Source organism: Ursus americanus, chromosome 2 (assembly GCF_024610735.1).
Source record: "Ursus americanus isolate L20-20 chromosome 2, mUrsAme1.1.p, whole genome shotgun sequence".
Classification (NCBI taxonomy): Eukaryota; Metazoa; Chordata; class Mammalia; order Carnivora; family Ursidae; genus Ursus; species Ursus americanus.
The window spans coordinates 41,469,695-41,489,167 of record NC_142128.1 but is presented as its reverse complement, the minus strand read 5'-3'; the positions used below and the strand labels follow the sequence as shown (position 1 = coordinate 41,489,167).

At 57.8% G+C, this 19,473-nt stretch overlaps 3 protein-coding genes across 5 annotated transcripts; 2 read left to right on the top strand and 1 right to left on the bottom strand.

Moving 5' to 3' along the window:
• Positions 1–1,215: 1,215 nt before the first annotated feature.
• CKS1B (CDC28 protein kinase regulatory subunit 1B) lies at positions 1,216–4,264 on the bottom strand. The gene is made up of 3 exons (XM_045784231.2): positions 4,110–4,264; positions 2,327–2,454; positions 1,216–1,728 (listed from the first exon to the last, which is right to left on the bottom strand). Exons 1-3 carry the CDS (start codon positions 4,166–4,168, stop codon positions 1,676–1,678), a joined length of 240 nt encoding a protein of 79 aa, XP_045640187.1. The 5' UTR covers positions 4,169–4,264; the 3' UTR covers positions 1,216–1,675.
• A 236-nt stretch (positions 4,265–4,500) lies between these two features.
• On the top strand, positions 4,501–14,482 carry SHC1 (SHC adaptor protein 1). 3 transcript variants are annotated; one of them, XM_045784151.2, is made up of 13 exons: positions 4,501–4,667; positions 7,963–8,130; positions 8,700–8,770; positions 9,288–9,351; positions 9,520–9,639; positions 9,898–9,951; positions 10,122–10,173; positions 10,341–10,467; positions 11,198–11,396; positions 11,484–11,553; positions 11,633–11,767; positions 11,925–12,163; positions 12,923–14,482. In XM_045784151.2, exons 2-13 carry the CDS (start codon positions 7,966–7,968, stop codon positions 13,049–13,051), a joined length of 1,425 nt encoding a protein of 474 aa, XP_045640107.2. In that variant the 5' UTR covers positions 4,501–4,667; positions 7,963–7,965; the 3' UTR covers positions 13,052–14,482. The 3 variants fall into 3 exon arrangements, with proteins under 3 accessions (XP_045640107.2, XP_045640106.2, XP_045640105.2); XM_045784150.2 differs by lacking the exon at positions 4,501–4,667 and having other exon boundaries at positions 5,363–8,130; positions 11,636–11,767; XM_045784149.2 differs by lacking the exon at positions 4,501–4,667 and having other exon boundaries at positions 5,363–8,130.
• A 212-nt stretch (positions 14,483–14,694) lies between these two features.
• Positions 14,695–18,763, top strand: PYGO2 (pygopus family PHD finger 2). The gene is made up of 3 exons (XM_045784201.2): positions 14,695–14,985; positions 15,388–15,437; positions 16,037–18,763. The coding sequence occupies exons 1-3, from the start codon at positions 14,883–14,885 to the stop codon at positions 17,102–17,104; spliced, it is 1,221 nt and encodes a 406-aa protein (XP_045640157.1). The 5' UTR covers positions 14,695–14,882; the 3' UTR covers positions 17,105–18,763.
• The last annotated feature ends 710 nt before the right edge of the window (positions 18,764–19,473 follow it).

Sequence of the window (19,473 nt, the reverse complement as noted above, 5' to 3'; positions counted from 1 at the left end):
GGGCAGGAGTTACAGGCAGAGGGAGCAGACTCCCTGCTGAGCAGGAAGCTGGATGCCAGGCTTGATCCCAGGACCCTGGGACCAGGACCCGAGCGGAAGGCAGATGCCCAACCAACCGAGACACCCAGACATCCAGTAAAAATTTTAAAGGCAAAACAAAAGTCCCACTTGTCTAATGATATGTCACATGATCCCTTATCTTTACTAGTAGTACGGGTAATATTTGGCCACCCCTCCCACAAAAATGCTCTGGTCCAATTCTTTATCAGAGGGTTCTCAAGCTTGAGTGGTCACCAGAATCACCTAGAGAGCTTGTCAAAACCTTGCTAGGTCCAGCCCTGAGTTCTGATTCAGTAGGTCTAGTGTGGAGTCCAGTAATTTGCATTTCTAACAAGGTTCCAGTGATGTGGATGCTTCTGGCTCAGGGACCACAACTGAACAACCGCCGTAGGAATAAATGGATGGAAGCTAGGGAGAAGGGTAAGATGCATTTCCTTTATTTTGTACTGTTATTCTCTCCACCCGACATGGGGCTGGAACTCTGCAAGCCTGAGATCGAGTCCGCTGCTCCACGCATTGAGCCAGCCAGGCGCCCCCTGGAGAAATGTTTTCTTGAACAACTACAGCTTACACCTGTTTTCTCAAAGTTAATACTCCAACTACCTGCATAAAAATGCTTGAAATTCCCCACCCGCCAAATGCTTCAAATTCCCACATCCAGGCCCCACCCCAGACCAATTAAGGCAGTATCTCTAAGGAATGACTTAGGTATCAGTACTTGCCACTAAAAACAGCCCAGGCTCCCCCCCACCCCTCCAGGCCACAGGTATGCCTGAGCCATAGGCCGGGCAGGAGGTGGAGCACAGGAGCAGCCTAGGGATGACAGCCTCCTCCCTTTACCCTCTTGTGACCTTCAAATATCAGGACTGCGCTACAGGCAGCATCCCTGACTGTAGGAAATGGTTAATGTGTTTTGATGAGATGATGTCTCTACATACTCTCTTCCTCAGGCTAACAGAGCCACATATATTTCAGAAATTTGACAGAAAGTCTGCTTAAAGTAGATTAAAAACCAGTTACCTGAATGTTGAAATAAACCTCATTATGAGCAAAGAGCTGAACTTCATTATCTAACCAAAAGGAATATAATCAGAAACATGATACTGAGTGTAATGCTCACCCTGATAGGGGAAAAAAAACGTTACAATTAAGGAATCAGATTATAAAAACTTCCTCTTTAATCAAGGCTTTTTAACATGGAACAGATTTCTTGAATAAAATGAAAAGTTTCCAATACATTGAAACAAACCACCGTACATACAACACCTGGCAGGAAACAAAACAAAACAGCAAGTTTACACAATCCCTGTAACAGCCATAGCTGCCTTCTCAGATGCTTCCTCCATCTACCAAGTGTGTTCTGCTGGGTACAGAGCTCAAGCATGGTTTCTGGGGTAACACTCAGCTGAGGCTGCAGCCCGAAGAGCGCTCATCTGGCTGGGCCATGGTGCTGTTGGCTCTGCTCAAGCAAAGCAGTCAGCAGCACAAACAGTGTACTGAACATCCTTTAAATATCAAAGTGAGAAACAAGAAGGCAACATAATGATGTCATCAGGAAGATGTTAGCAAGCGAGAACAGCTGTGTCAAGCTCGAGGCTGGACAGGGTGGCCAGCTTCATTTCTTCGGCTTCTTGGGCAGTGGCCGCCGGAACAGCAAGATGTGAGGTTCTGGAAGAGTGAATGACATCGAAGAGACACACTCGCCCTGGGCTCTGCACTTCCCAGATATCACCCGCTCAGATCTTTATGACTAAATTAAGATTTAAGCATACGGCCTTAGAAGCAGAGCCAGAAGCTGGGCCTGTCCGCCAAGCGGAGAACTGTTAGTGTCAGTTCCTTTGTTGTGTCTCTACAGCCCCAGGGATCCTGTATTAGCTTTGCCTGGCAGCTTGGGGTCTGGTGTCTTATCAAGGCATATGCTTTCCTTGGCATGTTTGGAACACATCTGAGAGTTCGCTTTCTGATGGAGAATGATGCAGGGGACACAATAGCTATGAGGGTATATGTGGCCTTAAGACAAAAAAGGGTACACTCGGACTGAACTAGAGATTAAAAGAGGTTTTTCAGGGACAGGCTGTCTCTGAACTTCCCAGATACTTTCCTTTTATTTTTGGTCACTCCAGTTTTTCTAGATGGCTGGTGAGGAGCCAATAAAGCACCCTTACCACCCCCCCCCCATTTCTCTGGGTTATACGATCTCATCATTCCGTGTTCCCCTCAGGGAAGGAGCCCTCCCTCCATGGTTACATTCAAACATCATACCAACCTGGTTCGTGGATCATGTAATGGACCCATCCCTGACTTTGCTGAACGCCAAGATTCCGCCATTCCGATTCAGACATCAGGTGGGTTTTAGGGACCAGCTTGGCGATATCCTTGGGCAACATAACATGCCTATTAACAGAAACATGGAAAGATGGGGGGAATTCACATCAGTACTGGGTGCAGTCTGTTAGACAAGAGCTTGCATACAAAGCTGAGAGGATAGAAAAGAAAAAATTGGTTTCTGATGGTAGGGAGTTTATATAATCTTATTGTGGGGTAGAGGCAACTAGAAATAAAGGCCAATTATGTAAATCCTCACCAAAGCATGTTAAAAAGCACACATTGATGAATAACTCAAGTGAGGGAGCACCTGTTTTCCTGCCTTACCGTAGAATGATAGAAGGGCAGCCCCACGGCACACACAGTGTTAATAATTAAAAGTAGTTTTGAAAAGGATTGGTTTGTGGAAGAAGGGCCTCTTGTGGAGCACCCTGTGGAAGAGCCATCACAAAGGATGAAATGTAAGTGTCTTACCCTCTAAAATCTACCCTTGATTTCATTTTCCTAACTTTGAAGAGAGTTGCCGTGACACTTCTTTTGGGAAACCCCGTGTTCTCCTAACCAAGGATAAGTCTCCTTTCATGGCAAAAAATTATTACTCTGACATGAATTGGGCTTATCCAGATAAACTCCATCATACTCAGTGAAAATATACTAGATGCTCTCCGTACTAGTAGCGGAGATCCTTTGCAAAGGCATAATTCTAATCTAAATACGTGAAGTGAGCGGCCATTCCGACAAGGCCCTGGCACAGGGACTGTCTTCAGTACCTAATCAGATCAGACTGACAACGCCACCAACAAACCCTGGCAACAGCCACCCCTGTCTTAAACCAAGACAGCATTGCCAGGACTTAAACTTCCAGGGCGATGAAGCTAGCCCTGCAAAGGGGTGATAAGCACGGAGTTTAGTTAGCGAGTTCAGACGTGGCTAAGAAAGCTAACCCGCCCACGGTCCAGTATGGGTCAGCACACACCGAGTCCCCGGAAAGCCCGGAGCCAGTCGGCTGGAAAAGAAACCCAAGCCTGGCAAGTCTCCATTCTATGTTCTTCATGGTGGAAGACGAGACACCAACTAGGCAGTCCGTGTAAGCGTCGCACTGAATGCCTGGAACGCCGGCTCGAGCAGTATTGCTCGTCTCCGATCTTCCGGCCTGGAATCGCGGCGCTGCATCTGTCAGACGCAATCCCGCAGCGAGTGCTACTTCCCCACACCGGTCCCTGTCCCAGCACAGCACCACCGCCTCCTCCCGAAACCCGGCAGGCTCTGCTCCGACTCTCTGGGTCGGGAGAGGCAGGGACCGTGCGCAGTGCTCACGCTCCGGGTCAGCTCCTGAGCCCGCGGCACCCCGGCGCCGGGTAAGACATCGCAGGTGCATCCAGAAGGGGCATCTAGCAGGCCCCCTCCCCAACAAGCCGCACACCCAAGCCCCCCGTGCCCGGGGAAGCTCAAAGAACGCTCCAGAACCCCGCCAGGGTGGAGGGGGTCAGCCTTGAACTCTAGCCACACCCCTCCTCTCGCTCCACAGCTCAGGGCCGACTTCGACTTCGCCGCCGCCAGGCCCTCGCGCATGCGCCCTGCTCTTCCCGCGACCGTCCCCGCCCGCGTCCCGTGAGTCTCTCGCGCATGCGTCGGTCCTATCGCTTCAGCCCCGGTGACTAACTCCTTTTGCCCTCACTTGTCAAAGTTCACGACCTCATTATGGCCCCCACGCCGGCACTAACCGGTACTCGAACTCCTCGTCGTCGTATTTGTCCGAATAGTAAATCTGTTTGTGCGACATGATCGATCAGTCTGAGGACCGTCAGGCCCGCGCCGCCAACCTCCAAACAACTCCCAGCAGCACGCGCTCCCACCCACTTTGGCCTCGCTTTCAAACACGCCGCCCGCGCTTCCTATTGGTCCCATTGGTTTAAGGTGGGACAACTCCACCTTCAAGCCTCGGATTGGCTTAGATTTGCTTCTCCTCGAGTCCTTATTGGAGTATACTTCTTACGTTCGTCAAGAACGAGCGTAGGTGAAAAGTACGCCTCTAATTGGCTATCCCTGCCCCCGTGCGCGTTCTCGCGCTGCCATTGGCTAACTCGGGAAAAAGTGGGACGGCTGAAGGAGGGACGCTGAGGTAGAGGGTCAGGGGTTAGTGAGGCCGGAAGTGAGTGCAATAAAGTTTCTTCAAGGAGGCCAGGCCGGGGAGAAAGTTGGAACGGCGACCTAAGGAGACAGTGGCGTGATCCGGAACCAAATCGAGCCGCGGTGCGGTGCGGAGACTCCATGAGGCCCTGGTGAGTTGGTCTTCTCCCTCTCTTTAGGTGACCCATTCCTCCACCCCGGAACCCCTCTCCCAGGACCCTACTTCCGGTCCTTATTCGTAAGTCCCGCCCCCTGAGACCCCCTCCCCGGAAGTCCCACCCCCATCTTCAGGGGGCTCCCCGAACCCCGACTTCTTTTCTGTTTATTGTCCACGACCCCACCCTGCCGCCCAGCTTTCCTGGAAGTCCCACCCCCGGACATGCTTCCAAGCCTTACTGCAAGAAACCTGACGGTAGTTCTTCCAATTCCCCGAGACCCCGCCTCCTGGCGACGGGTCCATCAAAAAGACTATCTCCCAGAAGGCCAGAGCCCCGCCCCTCGGCGGACGGGCCGGGCGCGGGAGGCCACGCCTCCCCAGGGGCCCCGCCCGAGGCCCCGCCCCTTCCCTGACCACGTCGGGCCGTCCGGGAGCCTCGCCTCCTGGAAGTCCCCGGTGCACGCGACTTAGGGGCCACGCCCCCTCGGGAGCGTTCCGAGTGGGACCCGGGTCCCCTCCTCAGAAGCGCTGTCTTGGGTCCCGAAACCCCTTGCAGACAGAGTTCCCTTTTCTCGTTTGGGCCTCGGCCCAGCTCTCCCAAGCGCTTCTGCTCCGGCAGGTGGGAAGGCCAAGTGCTCCGCCCGGTTCTGAGCAGTGCGAGGTCCGAAGCAGCCCTCTGTCTCCCCCTGCCCCCTGCTAAGGGTGGGCCCGCTGGAAGGGGGCTGGACTTGGGGTTTGGCGCGAGAGGGGGAGAGAGGCTTGCCCCTGGGTTCCCAGGCCCGGAGTTTCTCTGCCTAGGACCGACTCCGCCCCAGAGACAGCTGTAGGTCTCACACCTGCACCTCGGGAGCTGGTAGGGCCATGGGTTTGTTGGCGTGTGACCTGCGGGTGCGACAGGAGCGAAAGTTCTCTGCTGCCAGAAAACGGTGGCTTGGCGTGGGTGGAGGGGATAGTGACCTTTTTGCTGTTTGATTTTTTTTTTTTTGGAAGGGACTCCCCAGCCTCCACCGTTTCTTTGGCTCTTCCCCTCCCCCTAACCAGCGTTCTTGTCTGGGCATTCCTCCTGGTCCCGCTCGCCCAGCCTTCCCTTCTGGAAACATTCCTGAGGCTTTCGCCATTTCCTGCTACTTGCCTCCTCCTCCCTGCTGGGCCGAGAAGCCAGGAGCAGCTTCTCCCCCACACCCAGCCACCCCGACTTCCCAGTAGGCAATCTTCTTTCCTATGCAAATTTAAAGAGCCGACTTCCTCTTTCTCTCCTTCCAAACGCCCACACCTGTTGGTTGTTCCCTGCTCAGGATTGTGCGGGCTCCCGCAGGAGGAGGACGTCCTGGCCTGTGTGTGTGTGTGGGGGGGGGGGGTGCCAAGCCAGGGCAGAACTGCCTCCTTGATCTCTCTAGGCCTGAGCGCAGAAGGCCTGAGGAAATGGAGTGACTGAGACCAGGGAAATGAGTTTAGCACAGTATCGAGCACCATTTAAGCGTTAGTATTATTAATCGCTATAGTTTGCATCTTTGTATCTTCTGAAGTTTAAGAATAGGTAATACCAAGGTGAGCGTGGGGTAGTATGTATCTTCTACTACTTCTTGTTTGGTGACTTTGCCGGTTCCTCCACCAGAGCCATGTCTGGGAGCCGTGTGTGGAAGGCACGGGCTGCAGCTGTTACTGTGTCCAGCGCGTCCCTGGCACCCCTGGCACAGACTTGGCCTCTGCTCTCTTTATCCCTACATGGCCTGTAGCCCCCACTTCTCTTGGAGAACTGTTTCACTCTCTCACCTCCTCCAGCCGGAATCTGCCCCTGGTGTTGGGGGGCACTGTGCTCCGTGGTGGACACCTGTACCTTCCCTAGTCACCACTGCCGGGGGGGGGGTATGAACCTGCCTGGCAGGTCAGAGAGCTGCCACCTATCCGCCTAGCCGCCCTTGACAGCTGGGTTTGCTGACTAGGTCTGTGGAAGGGGGCACAAAAGAGTGCTTGGCTGGGGACCGCTGCTCCTTGCGGTAGAGCTCCTTGCGGTAGGGCTCCATCAGCCTGTCCTCTACCCCAGCTCCTGCCTGGTGACTCTTGGGTATGCCATCCAAGTTGGACTTTGTTCCCCTTACTTCTCCAGCTTTGCTCTTCCTCTTGGCCCCTCTCTGTGTCCACTGGGACCATGTCCCTCAGGACAACGTCCATCCTTTCCCCTTTTCTTAACCTCCTGTCCACAGCTGTGGTAGCAGAGGGTGCTAATGGCCCAGGCTCCCTGGGGCCGCCACCCCACTGTGTGGTAGTGCTGGGGGGGGGGCGCTGGCCTGGAGGAGGGGGACATTTGAGTGTTCCACCGGGACAGGAAGGGAAGTGCTGAGCTCAGGGATCCCCTCCCTTTTCCACCCCCAGCTCCCTCTGTTTCCTCTCTCATTCCCCCTACCCTCCCGCAGCTTCCTGCTCCCTTTGGCCTGCCCATGTCCTGTGTGGATTGATCCAGACCTCCTCTTATTTCCCTCCTTTCTTTCTCATTTCTACATCCTTCCCTCCCACCCCCACTTTACTCCTCCCCAGATTACTGGTGGTTTGTCTGGGGGCGGGGGCGGGGGTGGCAAGGAGAGCTCTATCCCTGCCCGAGTTCTAGGCTGGGGCTGTGGTGGGGGCTTAGCCCCTTAGAGCCTGTGAGTCAGCACTGTCCTCGGGATTGGTCTCTGGCCTTAGCTCTCCGCCCCTGGGGAGGAGCCAGGCAGCTCTGGGTCCAGCCTGTTCTCTTCTCTGCCAGAGAAGAGGCTCCACGCTGGGCGGGGATGGGGCCCAAAACTCTCTGGGTCTGAGCTGGGGGCGCTGGCGCCACTTGTCCCTCTCCTTCCCCAGGATCCTTGAGATCCCTGGGCCCTAGAGGTCCGGTCAGACTAAGGGCCTGGGGATGCCCCCTGCCTGGCCCCCTTGCCCTGACTGGCAGGGGGGCCAGGCTGGGCAGCAGCCTCCCTCTCACTGCCGCCATGGATCTCCTGCCCCCCAAGCCCAAGTACAACCCACTTCGGAATGAGTCTCTGTCATCGCTGGAGGAGGGGGCTTCAGGGTCCACCCCACCGGAGGAGCTGCCTTCCCCATCAGCTTCGTCCCTGGGGCCCATCCTGCCACCTCTGCCTGGGGATGATAGTCCCACTACCCTGTGCTCCTTCTTCCCCCGGATGAGCAACCTGAAGCTGGCCAACCCAGCCGGGGGGCGCCCGGGGCCAAAGGGGGAGCCAGGAAGGGCAGCGGAGGATGGGGAGGGGATCGTAGGGGCGGCCAAGCCAGACTCAGGCCCCCTGCCCCTCCTCCAGGACATGAACAAGCTGAGTGGAGGCGGCGGGCGCAGGACTCGGGTGGAAGGGGGCCAGCTGGGGGGCGAGGAGTGGACCCGCCACGGGAGCTTTGTCAATAAGCCCACGCGGGGCTGGCTGCATCCCAACGACAAAGTCATGGGACCAGGGGTTTCCTACCTGGTTCGGGTGAGTGAACATCCTCCCATTCCACCCTCCCTCCTCCCTCCCAGACCCCTCCGGTTCCTTTGCTCTTTCCAGCTTTACTGGAGCGTCCTGTTTTCTGCTCTTCCCAGCACCTCCCTTGGTTTCAGGGTCCTGTTTCTCATACCTTTCTTGCTCTGCCTGCACCCCATCCTTCTTGTGACTCCCCCATCCTGCCATGCTTAGCACAAAGCCCAGCACGTTGCAGCCCCTTAGTAAGTGTTGGAATGAGTGAATCTTGATTGTGTTCTCCAGCCTCCTCCCTCTGGGGATGTCACTCCACTCCCACCCCTGCTCCCTCCCACCCCCAGTGTCCGTCACTGCCCTCCACATTCTCTTCCCAGATGCCCGAGGCCCTCCTAGCTTGCCCTTTCCTCTGCTCCTCATTTCCTGTGGTCTTGCACATTGAAGGGTGTAGCCGCAGGCAGTGGGCAAAACTTCTTTGCCTTTACTCTTCCTTTACGGAGCTCGGAGCTCGTAGGGAAAAGGCCCAGGGCTCTTTGTGAAGGGGTGGGGGGAGGCGGCTGACTTGTTCCCCTCCATCCCTCCCTCAGTACATGGGCTGTGTGGAGGTCCTGCAGTCAATGCGTGCCTTGGACTTCAACACCCGCACCCAGGTCACCAGGTTAGTGGGGAGGGGGCAGGTGGGGGGAGTCCAGGATTGGTGAGTGGAGCAGGGGAGTGGGCCTTGGTTGCTTGCTAGCCATGGGTTATCTTTAGGTAAAGGGGATTGAGAGAAAGTTAGGGGAGTGAGTTGAAGTCTGAGTGAAAAGAAGCACCTCTGGTCTGGATCCTTCTTACTTATGAGTCCTGTGAGTGATGGGGGAGGTGGCAGAGCCAGCTGGTAGCTGGAGCCTGAGTATAAAATGGGGTGGATGGAAGGTTGCTGCTGCCTTTGGGAAGGGAATGGGACATTTGGTAGCTGGAAGGGGGTGGGGCCAGACCCACTGAGGCCCTAACCCAATCAGCCAGGAAGTGGCCTCTCCGTGTCATCAAATATTAAAGGCCCTTAATTCAATCCACCACGACAAAGAGCCTGGAGTGCCCCTGGAGTCTGGCCTGGTCTTCCCCTCCCCCTGCCCTGTGGCAGCCCCAGCTGGGTGGGAGGCAGGCTCTGGGTCTGAGGACCCCTCTCTCCCCAGGGAGGCCATCAGTCTGGTGTGTGAGGCTGTGCCCGGTGCCAAGGGGGCAACAAGGAGGAGAAAGGTACCTGGGGCTGATGGGGCTGATGGGGCTGGGGGTGCTGGTGGGAAATGAAAGGGAGCAGGGGGAAGATAAGCATGGGACCTGTGGGGAGAAGGTCAAAAGGCGGAAGGTGGAGGATTCGTGGTGTGGGGAACCCCCCGCTTCTGAGACCCTTGGGCCCTTCCCTAGCCCTGTAGCCGCCCGCTCAGTTCCATCCTGGGGAGGAGTAACCTGAAATTTGCCGGGATGCCCATCACTCTCACCGTCTCCACCAGCAGCCTCAACCTCATGGCCGCAGACTGCAAACAGGTTGGTGGCGTTGGGCGAGGGGGCCAGAAACGCTGCTGGGAGGGCTGAGCAGGGACTTGGTTCCCAGGCCAGGAGCTAAGACAGGAAGGAAGGAAGAGCTTTAGGGGGACCTGGGCTAAGAAGCCAAAAGGGTGGGACTGACACTGCAGGGCTCTGGGAGGGGGCTGGGGGTACCCACGTGTGTGCCCACGTGTGGGCCCTGAGGCTGCCTGACCCATGTCGTTCCCTTCCTTCTCTGTCCCCTGCCCTAACCCTCAGATCATCGCCAACCACCACATGCAGTCTATCTCGTTTGCGTCCGGTGGGGACCCGGTGAGTTGGGGAACAGGGCAGTGGGGGGAGAGTAGGGGCCTCACCAGTTGGAAAAGAGGGTGTGCTGGGATCGAAGTGGTATCTGGAAAGGCCTGGGTTGTGCAGGGGTCAGGGGTGAGGTGGGCTGTAAAACTGAGCTAAGGGGCTGCTTCTGACCCTGCCCACCCCAGGACACAGCCGAGTACGTCGCCTATGTTGCCAAAGACCCGGTGAATCAGAGAGGTGAGGCGTGGTGGGGAGCGCTGGGTGGGGCCGGCTGTCCGTGAGGCAGGTGAGCAGGACCTGGGGAGCTAAGCAGGGGCTCCTGCCGGAAAGACAAGGGCCCCTGGTTGCGCCTCCTCCCAGCAGTCTGCCTCAGGGCTCATGGGCCGCCTCTGCTGTGCCCCCAGCCTGTCACATCCTGGAGTGTCCCGAAGGGCTCGCTCAGGATGTCATCAGCACCATCGGCCAGGCCTTCGAGTTGCGCTTCAAACAATACCTCAGGAACCCGCCCAAGCTGGTCACCCCTCACGACAGGTGAGCAGGTGCAGGGGGTGTGGGGCCGCTCCTGGGCGCTGGCCCAAACTGAGAAGGCAGGTCTGCTCCACTGCCCACACTCGAGCTCCGAGAGGGTCGGGGGTTGGGGGGATAACCTGTGTGCCTGTTTCCCACTTCCTGCCATTCTTATGTTTCCTGGAGCCATCGGGAAAGTCTGGCCAGGCCCTGCTGCAGCCCTGCTCTTCCTCTCGCGTGCCAGGCCACCGCGCTGCCGGCCTATCTCTCTTGCCCATTTCTCCATCCTTAGTTTTTCATTTTCCTGCCCGTAGGAGCCACCAAGAGTCTGGGTGAGGGAGGATGTCTTTTTCCTGAGATCTCTGCCTTTCTTTACCACCTTAGGGCCATTAGCTGTTGAGTATTTAGAGAAGATTAAAATATTCTGGAGCAGATACCTTCTTTCTACCTTGTGCTTTCCCTCCCTCTTGGGAGATAGCATGATACTCGAGGGCGCGAACTCTAAAGTCAAATCTGATGTTACAGCCCAGCTCTACCACCCTTTAATTGTGAAACCACAGGCCAGTTTCTCTGCCTCTGACCCTCATCTCTCATCTCTGTCACTGGAGAAGGAAGTAATAGCTATCTTGCAGGGCTGTCGGGAGGATGGACCGACTGTGTATAGAAAACAGCCAGCCTCAGGCCCACCCTGCAGGAAGTACCCAGCCCATGGCCACTGTCTGTGCCCTCCCTCCCTCCCTCCTGTCCCTCTCAGGATGGCCGGTTTTGATGGCTCAGCTTGGGATGAGGAGGAGGAAGAGCCACCTGACCACCAGTACTATAATGATTTCCCGGGGAAGGAACCCCCTCTTGGGGGAGTGGTGGACATGAGGCTTCGGGAAGGAGCCCCCCTGGGGGCTGCTCGGTCCACTCCACCTGGTGTCCAGACCCCCAGCCACCTGGGAGCAACGCTGGTAAGTTACTTGGATGGAGGTGGGCTGGGCCTGGGTTGGGAGTGGCCGGTTTGGGCTTCTGGTCTCATCTTATTTTTGTCCTTGCAGCCTGTGGGGCAGCCTGTCGGGGGAGACCCAGAAATTCGCAAACAGATGCCACCTCCACCACCCTGCCCAGGTGTGAAGGGAGCTGGGAGGGGAGAGTCGGGGATGCAGGAGGCAGGGCTGGGGTCACCGTGACGCCTCCCTTTCCTCAGCAGGTAAAGAGCTCTTTGATGATCCTTCCTATGTCAACGTCCAGAACCTAGACAAGGCCCGGCAAGCAGGGGGTGGGGCTGGGCCCCCCAATCCTGCCATCAATGGCAGCGCGCCCAGAGACCTCTTTGACATGAGTGAGTGCGCCTCTCTCCTTTTCTGCATTTCCATCTTCCCACTCGGTTCCTCCTCTTCTGCCCTGCTCTCTCCTTCCTGGCCTCCCCTTCCTGAAGGTCTGGGTCCTGGCCTGTGTTGTGCCAGTTGCCTCTCTCAGCCTTCTCTCTGAACCCCCAGAGCCCTTCGAAGATGCCCTTCGGGTGCCTCCACCTACCCAGGCCGTGGCCATGGCTGAGCAGCTCCGAGGGGAGCCCTGGTTCCACGGGAAGCTGAGCCGGCGGGAGGCTGAAGCACTGCTGCAGCTCAACGGGGACTTCCTGGTGCGGGAGAGCACGACCACGCCGGGCCAGTACGTGCTCACCGGCTTGCAGAGTGGGCAGCCCAAGCACCTGCTGCTGGTGGACCCTGAGGGCGTGGTGAGTGTAGCAGGGGTGTGTGTTGGGCGGGGTGGGGGGGGGCAGAAAGGGCGGTGCAGCACGTTCCTGTGTAGCCATGCATCTCCCCTCGCTGCCCCCGCTTTCCCTGCTTGCCATGTGCATATGGGCACCCTTACCGGCGGGATGGCATCCTTCCCTTCTCACACCCCTGAGCCTGAGCTCTGTTCCTTTCAGTCCTCAGTTCCCCAGCCCTGATTTGCATCTGAGCTAGGAGGTGTTCAACTTGCCTGAGCCCCTCTTTTGACAAACGAGGAAACCATCCTGGAGAGGTGGTGATGCCCAGCATGGGACAGTTAGAGTCTAGAAACCCCAAGTCTCCTTTTGCAAGAGGAGCCAGGGGCCTCCCCAGCATCTCCAGACTCAGGGCTTAGCCCAGCGTCCTGTCACCTATTTGCATTGCCCCACTGTCCCTAACTTTGGTCTCCTTTCTACAGCAATCCCAGCCTCCCTTCCCCATCTTTTTCGTAGTATGTGTTCTCCTCTGAGACATGCCACCTTCCAGGTCAGAAGAGTAGATGTCCCCCAGCTTCACAGTTTCTGGGGCTAATGTCCTCTCTGCCCACTCTCAGAGCTAGCTGTGGATTACCTTTCTAGAGAAGCCTCAGTGATCGGGACGACAGCGCTCCCAGTCCTTTTCCCCTTCCTCAACCCCCTTGAATATTCCCATTTCTGCAGTCTTGGGGCAGAGGTCTTACTTGACTCCTCACCTGAATTAACCCCTTCCTTCCCACTCCTCAGGTTCGGACAAAGGATCACCGCTTTGAGAGTGTCAGCCACCTCATCAGCTACCATGTGGACAATCACTTGCCCATCATCTCTGCAGGCAGTGAACTATGTCTACAGCAGCCCGTTGAGCGGAAGCTGTGATCCATCTCAGTGCTTTCTCCCCGAAGGGGCCCGCCCACCCCTTCCACCCTATTCCTTGATTCTCAGGACCTCATTTGGGAGTGTTCTGGGGGCTTGGCCTTGTGTTGGAGCCAGGGATAGTGTGGACATGGCTCAGCATCCAGCTGAATGAGAGGGTTTGTCAGAAGCCTGGGGTAGAATCCTGTTTCTCCCCGAACTTTACCAAAGTATTACTGTACAGAGTGGCTCCCTTCCCTGGGCCTTTCCTGTGCCAATCTGATACCCCCTTCCCCAAGAAGGTGGGTGCTGGAGGCCTAGGCAGCGTGCCTCCTTGAAGTGAGAAAGGCCTAATGGGGCAATCACCTTTCCAGGGAAGGGGGAATGAATCACACCTTTCGTCTACCCCTGGGCTCAGGGTACCCCCGACTCCTCTCAACAACCCTCCCTCCCAGTGGTTAAACTTTGTGCCTTTGACCATCTCCTAGGTCTGAAGATATTTTATGCAAAGAGTTTTGAGCCCCTGAGGTCGAGGGTGGGGGTGCTGACACCTTCTTGGCTTCTGGGACCCTGTCCTCTCCTTGCTCAGCATCCCCTCCAGTTTAGGTTGGGAGAACAGAGGCAGGAATGGCAGCTGTCCCCTTTCCCTGGGGATAGGCAACCCTTAGAGATTGCCTCAGAGCCCCCCTTCCTGGCCAATGGGGAGATGGACCCCTCCCTTGCTCAGTGCCTCCTGGCCAGGAGGTGCCCCTCACCCAAGGGGTCTGTATATACATTTCATAAGTCGTTCCGTTCCCCCCCCCATGTTGCATGCATCTTATACTCTACAGCCAAAGCATAGCCCTTGGTCCTGCAGCCTCTACCCCTGCCTCCTCCTGCTGGGGTGGGGGGCGGTGACTGGATTCCGGCTTCCTGAACTTTTAACTCTCCCAGGTGGATTTGTGGAGGCAGGAAGGGGGACATGGAGGCGAAAGCAGTAGACAATCCCCAAATACCATCTGTAGATTTGGGAAGGCATTTATTTTTATTTTATATGCATATGTTTTAGGGCTGTAGGTTTATTTTCCTTATTTGTTTTCCATGGCTTGAGCACAAAATGACAATAATCAATTACGTGTACACATCACCTCTGACTTGTCGAAGCCCTTTTACAATGATTGGCATTTTCTCCTCCCAGCCTTTGAGGCAGTTGGGCCGACAGCATTCTCTTTTCTGCCAGAGACCTGGGGCTCTGAGCCGCAGATCCTGAGCTAGGACTGGAAGGAGGAGGTGGGAGGCCCCAGGGCTGTGACGGGCCCTGGTAGAGGCCGCCTGCGCCACCTCGCCAGCCCGGAGCCCGTCCTGCCGCTGCGAGTTTAGGTCTCGGTCCTGGCCTTTTCGTTTCGTTGGGGTGTCTCCACGGGTCTCACTTATACCAAAGGGAAATCCTCTTCATTAAAGTCCCTATTTCTTGTACCTCGGCCTCGTAGTCCTTGTCGCTGCCCGTACTCGACCGCGGCGCCGGTCCCGTGGAGGGGGCCGGTGGGGGGGCGGCCCCTCCCGCACGGACGTGTCCCCGCATCCAGCCCCGCCCCGGGCCGCGCCGCGCACCCCCTCGGCTGCCCGGTGGTCCGGCCCAGGCCCCGCCCCCTCGCCGCGCGGTGGTGGTGACCGCGCCGACTTCCGCTTCCGGCTGCCGCTGCCGCCGCCGCCGCCGCTGCTGCTGCTGCTGCTGTGGCCGCGGGCAGGCGGCTGGCGCTCCGCTCGCCGCCTGGCCTGGCCGCTCCTCGCGGGCGCCCTGACTCCCCTCCCGGCGATGGTGCCGCCCGAGGGCGCGTCCGTCCCCCGCCGCCGCTGACCCCGGCCCCCCCGCCCCATGGCCGCCTCGGCGCCGCCCCCACCGGACAAGCTGGAGGGAGGTGGCGGCCCCGCACCGCCCCCTGCGCCGCCCGGCACCGGGAGGAAGCAGGGCAAGGCCGGTGAGAGCGCCGAGGGGCTGGGCCCGCCGAGCTCTCGGGGGACCGCGGGGGGGGGGGAGCTGGCGGGCGGGGGGCAGATGGGGGTTCCGGGGGCCCGAAGGGAGGTTCGGGCGGGAGGGGCGGGGGTCGGGGGTCGCAGATGGAGGACCCCGGGTTTGGGAGACACCCGGATCGCCGGAGCCCCTGGGGAGTCGGGGGGGGGAGGTCTCTGGTTTAAGAGAAGAGGCGGCCGAGAGTGTGGTCGTTGTGGTCGTGCAGCGCGTCTCGTAAGGCACCTTTGTTCGTATTTGTGAAGTCAACGGGCAAGCGCTCGTCCAAGTTAGGAGAGCTCCTCCGGGCGCGCCCGGGAGGCTGGAGGTGGGGGCAGCCTCAGGGAAACGTGTTTGTGTGCCGCGCTTCCAGGTCTGCAGATGAAGAGCCCGGAGAAGAAGCGAAGGAAGTCAAACACTCAGGTGAGTGCTGCTTGCCGGTGGGGTCGTTCCTGGCCCCCACTGCCGTGTGTGTGTGTATCTTGCCTCAGGTACAGCGGGCAGAGAAAGCTACTCTGCTTCTGGCCGTTTCCCTCCACTTCTAACAAATGTGTGTGTGGGGGGGTGAGGCCGTGGGACCACTGACCTTATCAGTCAGGCCTGGAGCCTCCCCCCCCCCCCCCCCCCCCGTCTTTCCTGTCCTGGTTCCCTCCTGGGAGATGACAGCTACCGTTTACTGAGGTTTTTTTCTAATGACTTCTCCGGCACTCTGTGCTAATGGTGCTTTAACAGTTTTGGGAGAGAGGCATTATTCCTGTTTTACAGATGAGGAATCTGAGGCTTTAAAAAGCGGAATACCTGCTCGGGGGTCTTGAGTTTCTTCAGAGACAGACCTAGGATTTCGGCACAGTTCTGCCTGCTTTCTCCACCCTCTGTTTCTCTGTTACCGTCTGAGGTCTGTCTCTGTGTCCGAGCTGGCTGTTAGGAGCCCGAGTCCAGAACACGTTCTGTGTTTCTGCTGCTCTCCTGGTTTTTAGCTCTTTCCATCCTTGACTCTCTGTCCCTCATTTGTTCCCCACTAGGGCCCTGCATATTCACATCTGACGGAGTTTGCACCACCCCCGACTCCCATGGTGGATCACCTGGTTGCATCCAACCCTTTTGAGGATGACTTCGGAGCCCCTAAGGTGGGGGGTGCAGCCCCTCCATTCCTTGGCAGTCCTGTCCCCTTTGGAGGCTTCCGGGTACAGGGGGGCATGGCAGGCCAGGTACCCCCAGGCTACGGCACTGCAGGTGGAGGGGGCGCTCAGCCTCTTCGTCGACAGCCGCCCCCTTTCCCTCCCAACCCTATGGGCCCTGCTTTCAACATGCCCCCCCAGGGCCCTGGCTACCCACCTGCAGGCAACATGAACTTTCCTAGCCAACCCTTCAACCAGCCTTTGGGTCAGAACTTCAGTCCTCCTGGTGGGCAGATGATGCCAGGCCCAGTGGGGGGATTTGGCCCCATGATCTCACCCACCATGGGACAACCTCCCAGAGGGGAGCTGGGTCCCCCTTCTCTCCCCCAACGCTTTGCCCAGCCAGGAGCACCTTTTGGCCCTTCTCCTCTCCAGAGACCTGGTCAGGGGCTCCCCAGCCTGCCCCCCAACACAAGTCCCTTCCCTGGCCCAGACCCTGGCTTTCCTGGCCCTGGTGGTGAGGATGGGGGAAAGCCCTTGAATCCTCCTGCCCCCACTGCTTTTCCCCAGGAGCCTCACTCAGGCTCCCCAGCTGCTGCTGTTAACGGGAATCAGCCCAGTTTCCCCCCAAACAGCAGTGGGCGGGGTGGGGGGACTCCGGACGCCAACAGCTTGGCACCCCCCAGCAAGGCGGGTGGGGGCTCGGGGCCTCAGCCTCCCCCAGGCCTGGTGTACCCATGTGGCGCCTGTCGCAGTGAGGTGAACGATGACCAGGACGCCATCCTGTGTGAGGCCTCCTGCCAGAAGTGGTTCCACCGTGAGTGCACGGGCATGACGGAGAGCGCATACGGGCTGCTGACCACCGAGGCCTCTGCTGTCTGGGCCTGTGATCTCTGCCTCAAGACCAAGGAGATCCAGTCTGTGTACATCCGTGAGGGTGTGGGGCAGCTGGTGGCTGCTAATGATGGGTGACGCCGGCCAGGGGGATGGTTTCCAAGTCTGGCTCTTGGTCCTTGTTTCCACTGGCTTCCCATCCCCCTGGGGCAGAAACACAGTGACTCCTGGGGGCGGAGAAGGAACTGAGGTGGGCAGGCGGAAGAGCCTGGATTGCTCACTTTTCTGGAAACTTAGATGTACATGTTGAGATCGACAGATCCAGGGAACCAAAGCCCTGCCGAGCATTGTGGTGGCTCCAGTCCCCGAAAGGCCGAGGGGTGTGGCTGCAAGAGAAGAGAGGCTGGAGGAAGATCTGGAGGGCAGGGGTCTCCTCCGTGCAGATGATGGATACCGCAGCACCCGTGCCTGACGCGCCTAGCTAGCCCCACAGCTGCAGCCTTAGTGTTTGGAGTGACGTGTTAAAGGGTTCTGGCCAGAGGAGTTGGGGTCCCATCCCTGCAGTAGCCTTTTCATGGGCTTTAGGAGACAGCTTTAGGGAATAAATGGGGAATTTTCCTTTTTCTCACCCTCTTCCCTCATCCCAAGACCTACCCAAGTCCTACCCCCTCAGAGAACCAAATAGCTTGAAGGGAGAACTCTTGGCTGGGGCACTTTCTCGGTGATTGGGGCTTCAAGACCGTGGGTAAGAGATGCTGTCCGGACATGTGTCCCTCATACCAAAGCCACTGGCCCTTTCTCAGCCTCTCTTGGGCTTTTCTCCTAATGACCATATTTTTGCCAAAAATTGGGATATGCGGTCTGGCAGACCGGGATATTTGAAGTTCAGACTGTCCTGGAGTGTGGACTCTGCTTGAACGGCCCTCCGCGCCTTGCCCATTGTTGCGCGGTCCTGCCCGCACTGGTCTAGAGCTTTTGGGATCTGTATTCCTCTGCCTCCCTGGCTCGATTGAAGGAAAGCTTGGAAAGGCACAGAACCCTTATACCTCATCTCCTGATAGAAGGATCCCTGTCCCAGCCCGTGGGTAAGGGAGGCAGTGGGACGGTCATTGCTGTGGTCCTGAGATGCAGTCCAGAGTCTGGGTCTGTTTTGCTTCTCTTTCCCTGCCTTTCTGTCTTCTTGGGCCCAGTGATCTAGCGGTTACTCCTCTCAGCCAGAGGCCTGCACTGGGCTTCATGTGTTCATATGTTATTTTTTAGGCACTGCCTGCCAGAGATGGGCTGGGGGCCTGGTAGGAACCCTGCACTGCAGCTCAAGCACACATTCCTCAGTGGGGTGGGTAAGGCAGGCACAGGTGTGGCCCAGAGAGGAGCTAGTGGTCCTTGGTCCCCTGCCCCCTTCTCTTGGGACCCTAGGCTGTGAAGACTTAGCAAATGTACCCGCAGAATGTGTTTGTCTGCCCAGGTGGGGCAGCCGCTTTGAGGCTGTGGGAAAGAAGGGAGGGGTTTCTGGGCTTCTCTCTTCCAGCCCGGGGTGGGGTGGGGACCCCCGAGCTTTGTGTTGTGTTTGTGGTTCTGTTGATCCTTTTTTATCTGTTGCTATTTTTGTGATGTCTTCCTCCCCAATCCCCGTCTCTGCCTTTTGTAAGTGGCTCCTGGGGGAGGGGGCCTGCTCAATCCTTCTCTCCCTCTCACTCCACTACTTTTTGGAAGAAAAGGGGGGGCGGTGGCAGAGATGTGGTGGTTGGGGGTCTTTTGTACGGTTGGATTAATAAAAGGACTTGAAAACCCAGACAAGGACTCCTGCTGATCTGCGCACAAAGGTTGGAATGAGCCTCTCACCGGTGGGAAGGATGCTCGAGGGGCGAGGATATGTATGTGCCCCAGGGCTCCTGGCAGCGGGACTGGCAGAGATTCGGGCCCCTGAGCTGATCCTGGTACTAGTCGAGGAGCCCAGGGAGGCCCGGGTGCGCCAAATCCCCGCCCCCCTCCTCCCGTCCCTGCTGTGAGAACGCGTTTCCTTTCTGGGCACATTCCTGGGCCAGGCCTGCAGCCAGGGCCTCGGGGACAAACGCTGTTAGTGCTTCTGGGTTTAGCGCCCCTTCCCCACATCCCCATTGTGGGCGTTAGCGGTCAAGTGTAGTGGGAAGGGGCTGCCCTTGGTCTAGCAGATTTCATTTGGGGACGCTTCCCAGACCCCCACAGCCTCCCCTTTTAGAAGCGTAGCAGTGGCATCCTTTGCACCGGAGCTGGGTGAGAACGGCAGGAGAGCTATTTCCAACCAGCGGCTGACCGTGTCCCCTCCCCCATCCTGCAGCTGTGTCTGCCTGTCCTACGGTCGACCTTGCCCCTTGGCCCTGCTGTCTCGGGAGGTGCGCCCCTCTCCCTTTCAGTTGGGTCTTCCCTCTAGAAACTGTCTAGACGCCGGGGGAGGAGGGGAGGTCTCCCCAAATGCAGTTTGCTGCGAGCCCAGTCCGCCCCGGGGACGTGGGCCGGGGTTCGGGCCG

What these genes read in the sequence shown, in the direction of transcription:
- CKS1B (XM_045784231.2), bottom strand. Translation starts at nt 4,168, where the DNA reads ATGTCGCACAAACAGATTTACTATTCGGACAAATACGACGACGAGGAG. An exon ending in GACGAGGAGTTCGAGTACCG is followed by an intron (nt 2,455 to 4,109) that starts GTTAGTGCCGGC and finishes TTCTGTTAATAG; the next exon opens with GCATGTTATGTTGCCCAAGG. An exon ending in TTACATGATCCACGAACCAG is followed by an intron (nt 1,729 to 2,326) that starts GTTGGTATGATG and finishes TCACTCTTCCAG; the next exon opens with AACCTCACATCTTGCTGTTC.
- SHC1 (XM_045784149.2), top strand. Translation starts at nt 7,636, where the DNA reads ATGGATCTCCTGCCCCCCAAGCCCAAGTACAACCCACTTCGGAATGAG. An exon ending in GGGTTTCCTACCTGGTTCGG is followed by an intron (nt 8,131 to 8,699) that starts GTGAGTGAACAT and finishes TCCCTCCCTCAG; the next exon opens with TACATGGGCTGTGTGGAGGT. An exon ending in TTGCGTCCGGTGGGGACCCG is followed by an intron (nt 9,952 to 10,121) that starts GTGAGTTGGGGA and finishes TGCCCACCCCAG; the next exon opens with GACACAGCCGAGTACGTCGC.
- PYGO2 (XM_045784201.2), top strand. Translation starts at nt 14,883, where the DNA reads ATGGCCGCCTCGGCGCCGCCCCCACCGGACAAGCTGGAGGGAGGTGGC. An exon ending in GAGGAAGCAGGGCAAGGCCG is followed by an intron (nt 14,986 to 15,387) that starts GTGAGAGCGCCG and finishes CCGCGCTTCCAG; the next exon opens with GTCTGCAGATGAAGAGCCCG. An exon ending in GAAGGAAGTCAAACACTCAG is followed by an intron (nt 15,438 to 16,036) that starts GTGAGTGCTGCT and finishes GTTCCCCACTAG; the next exon opens with GGCCCTGCATATTCACATCT.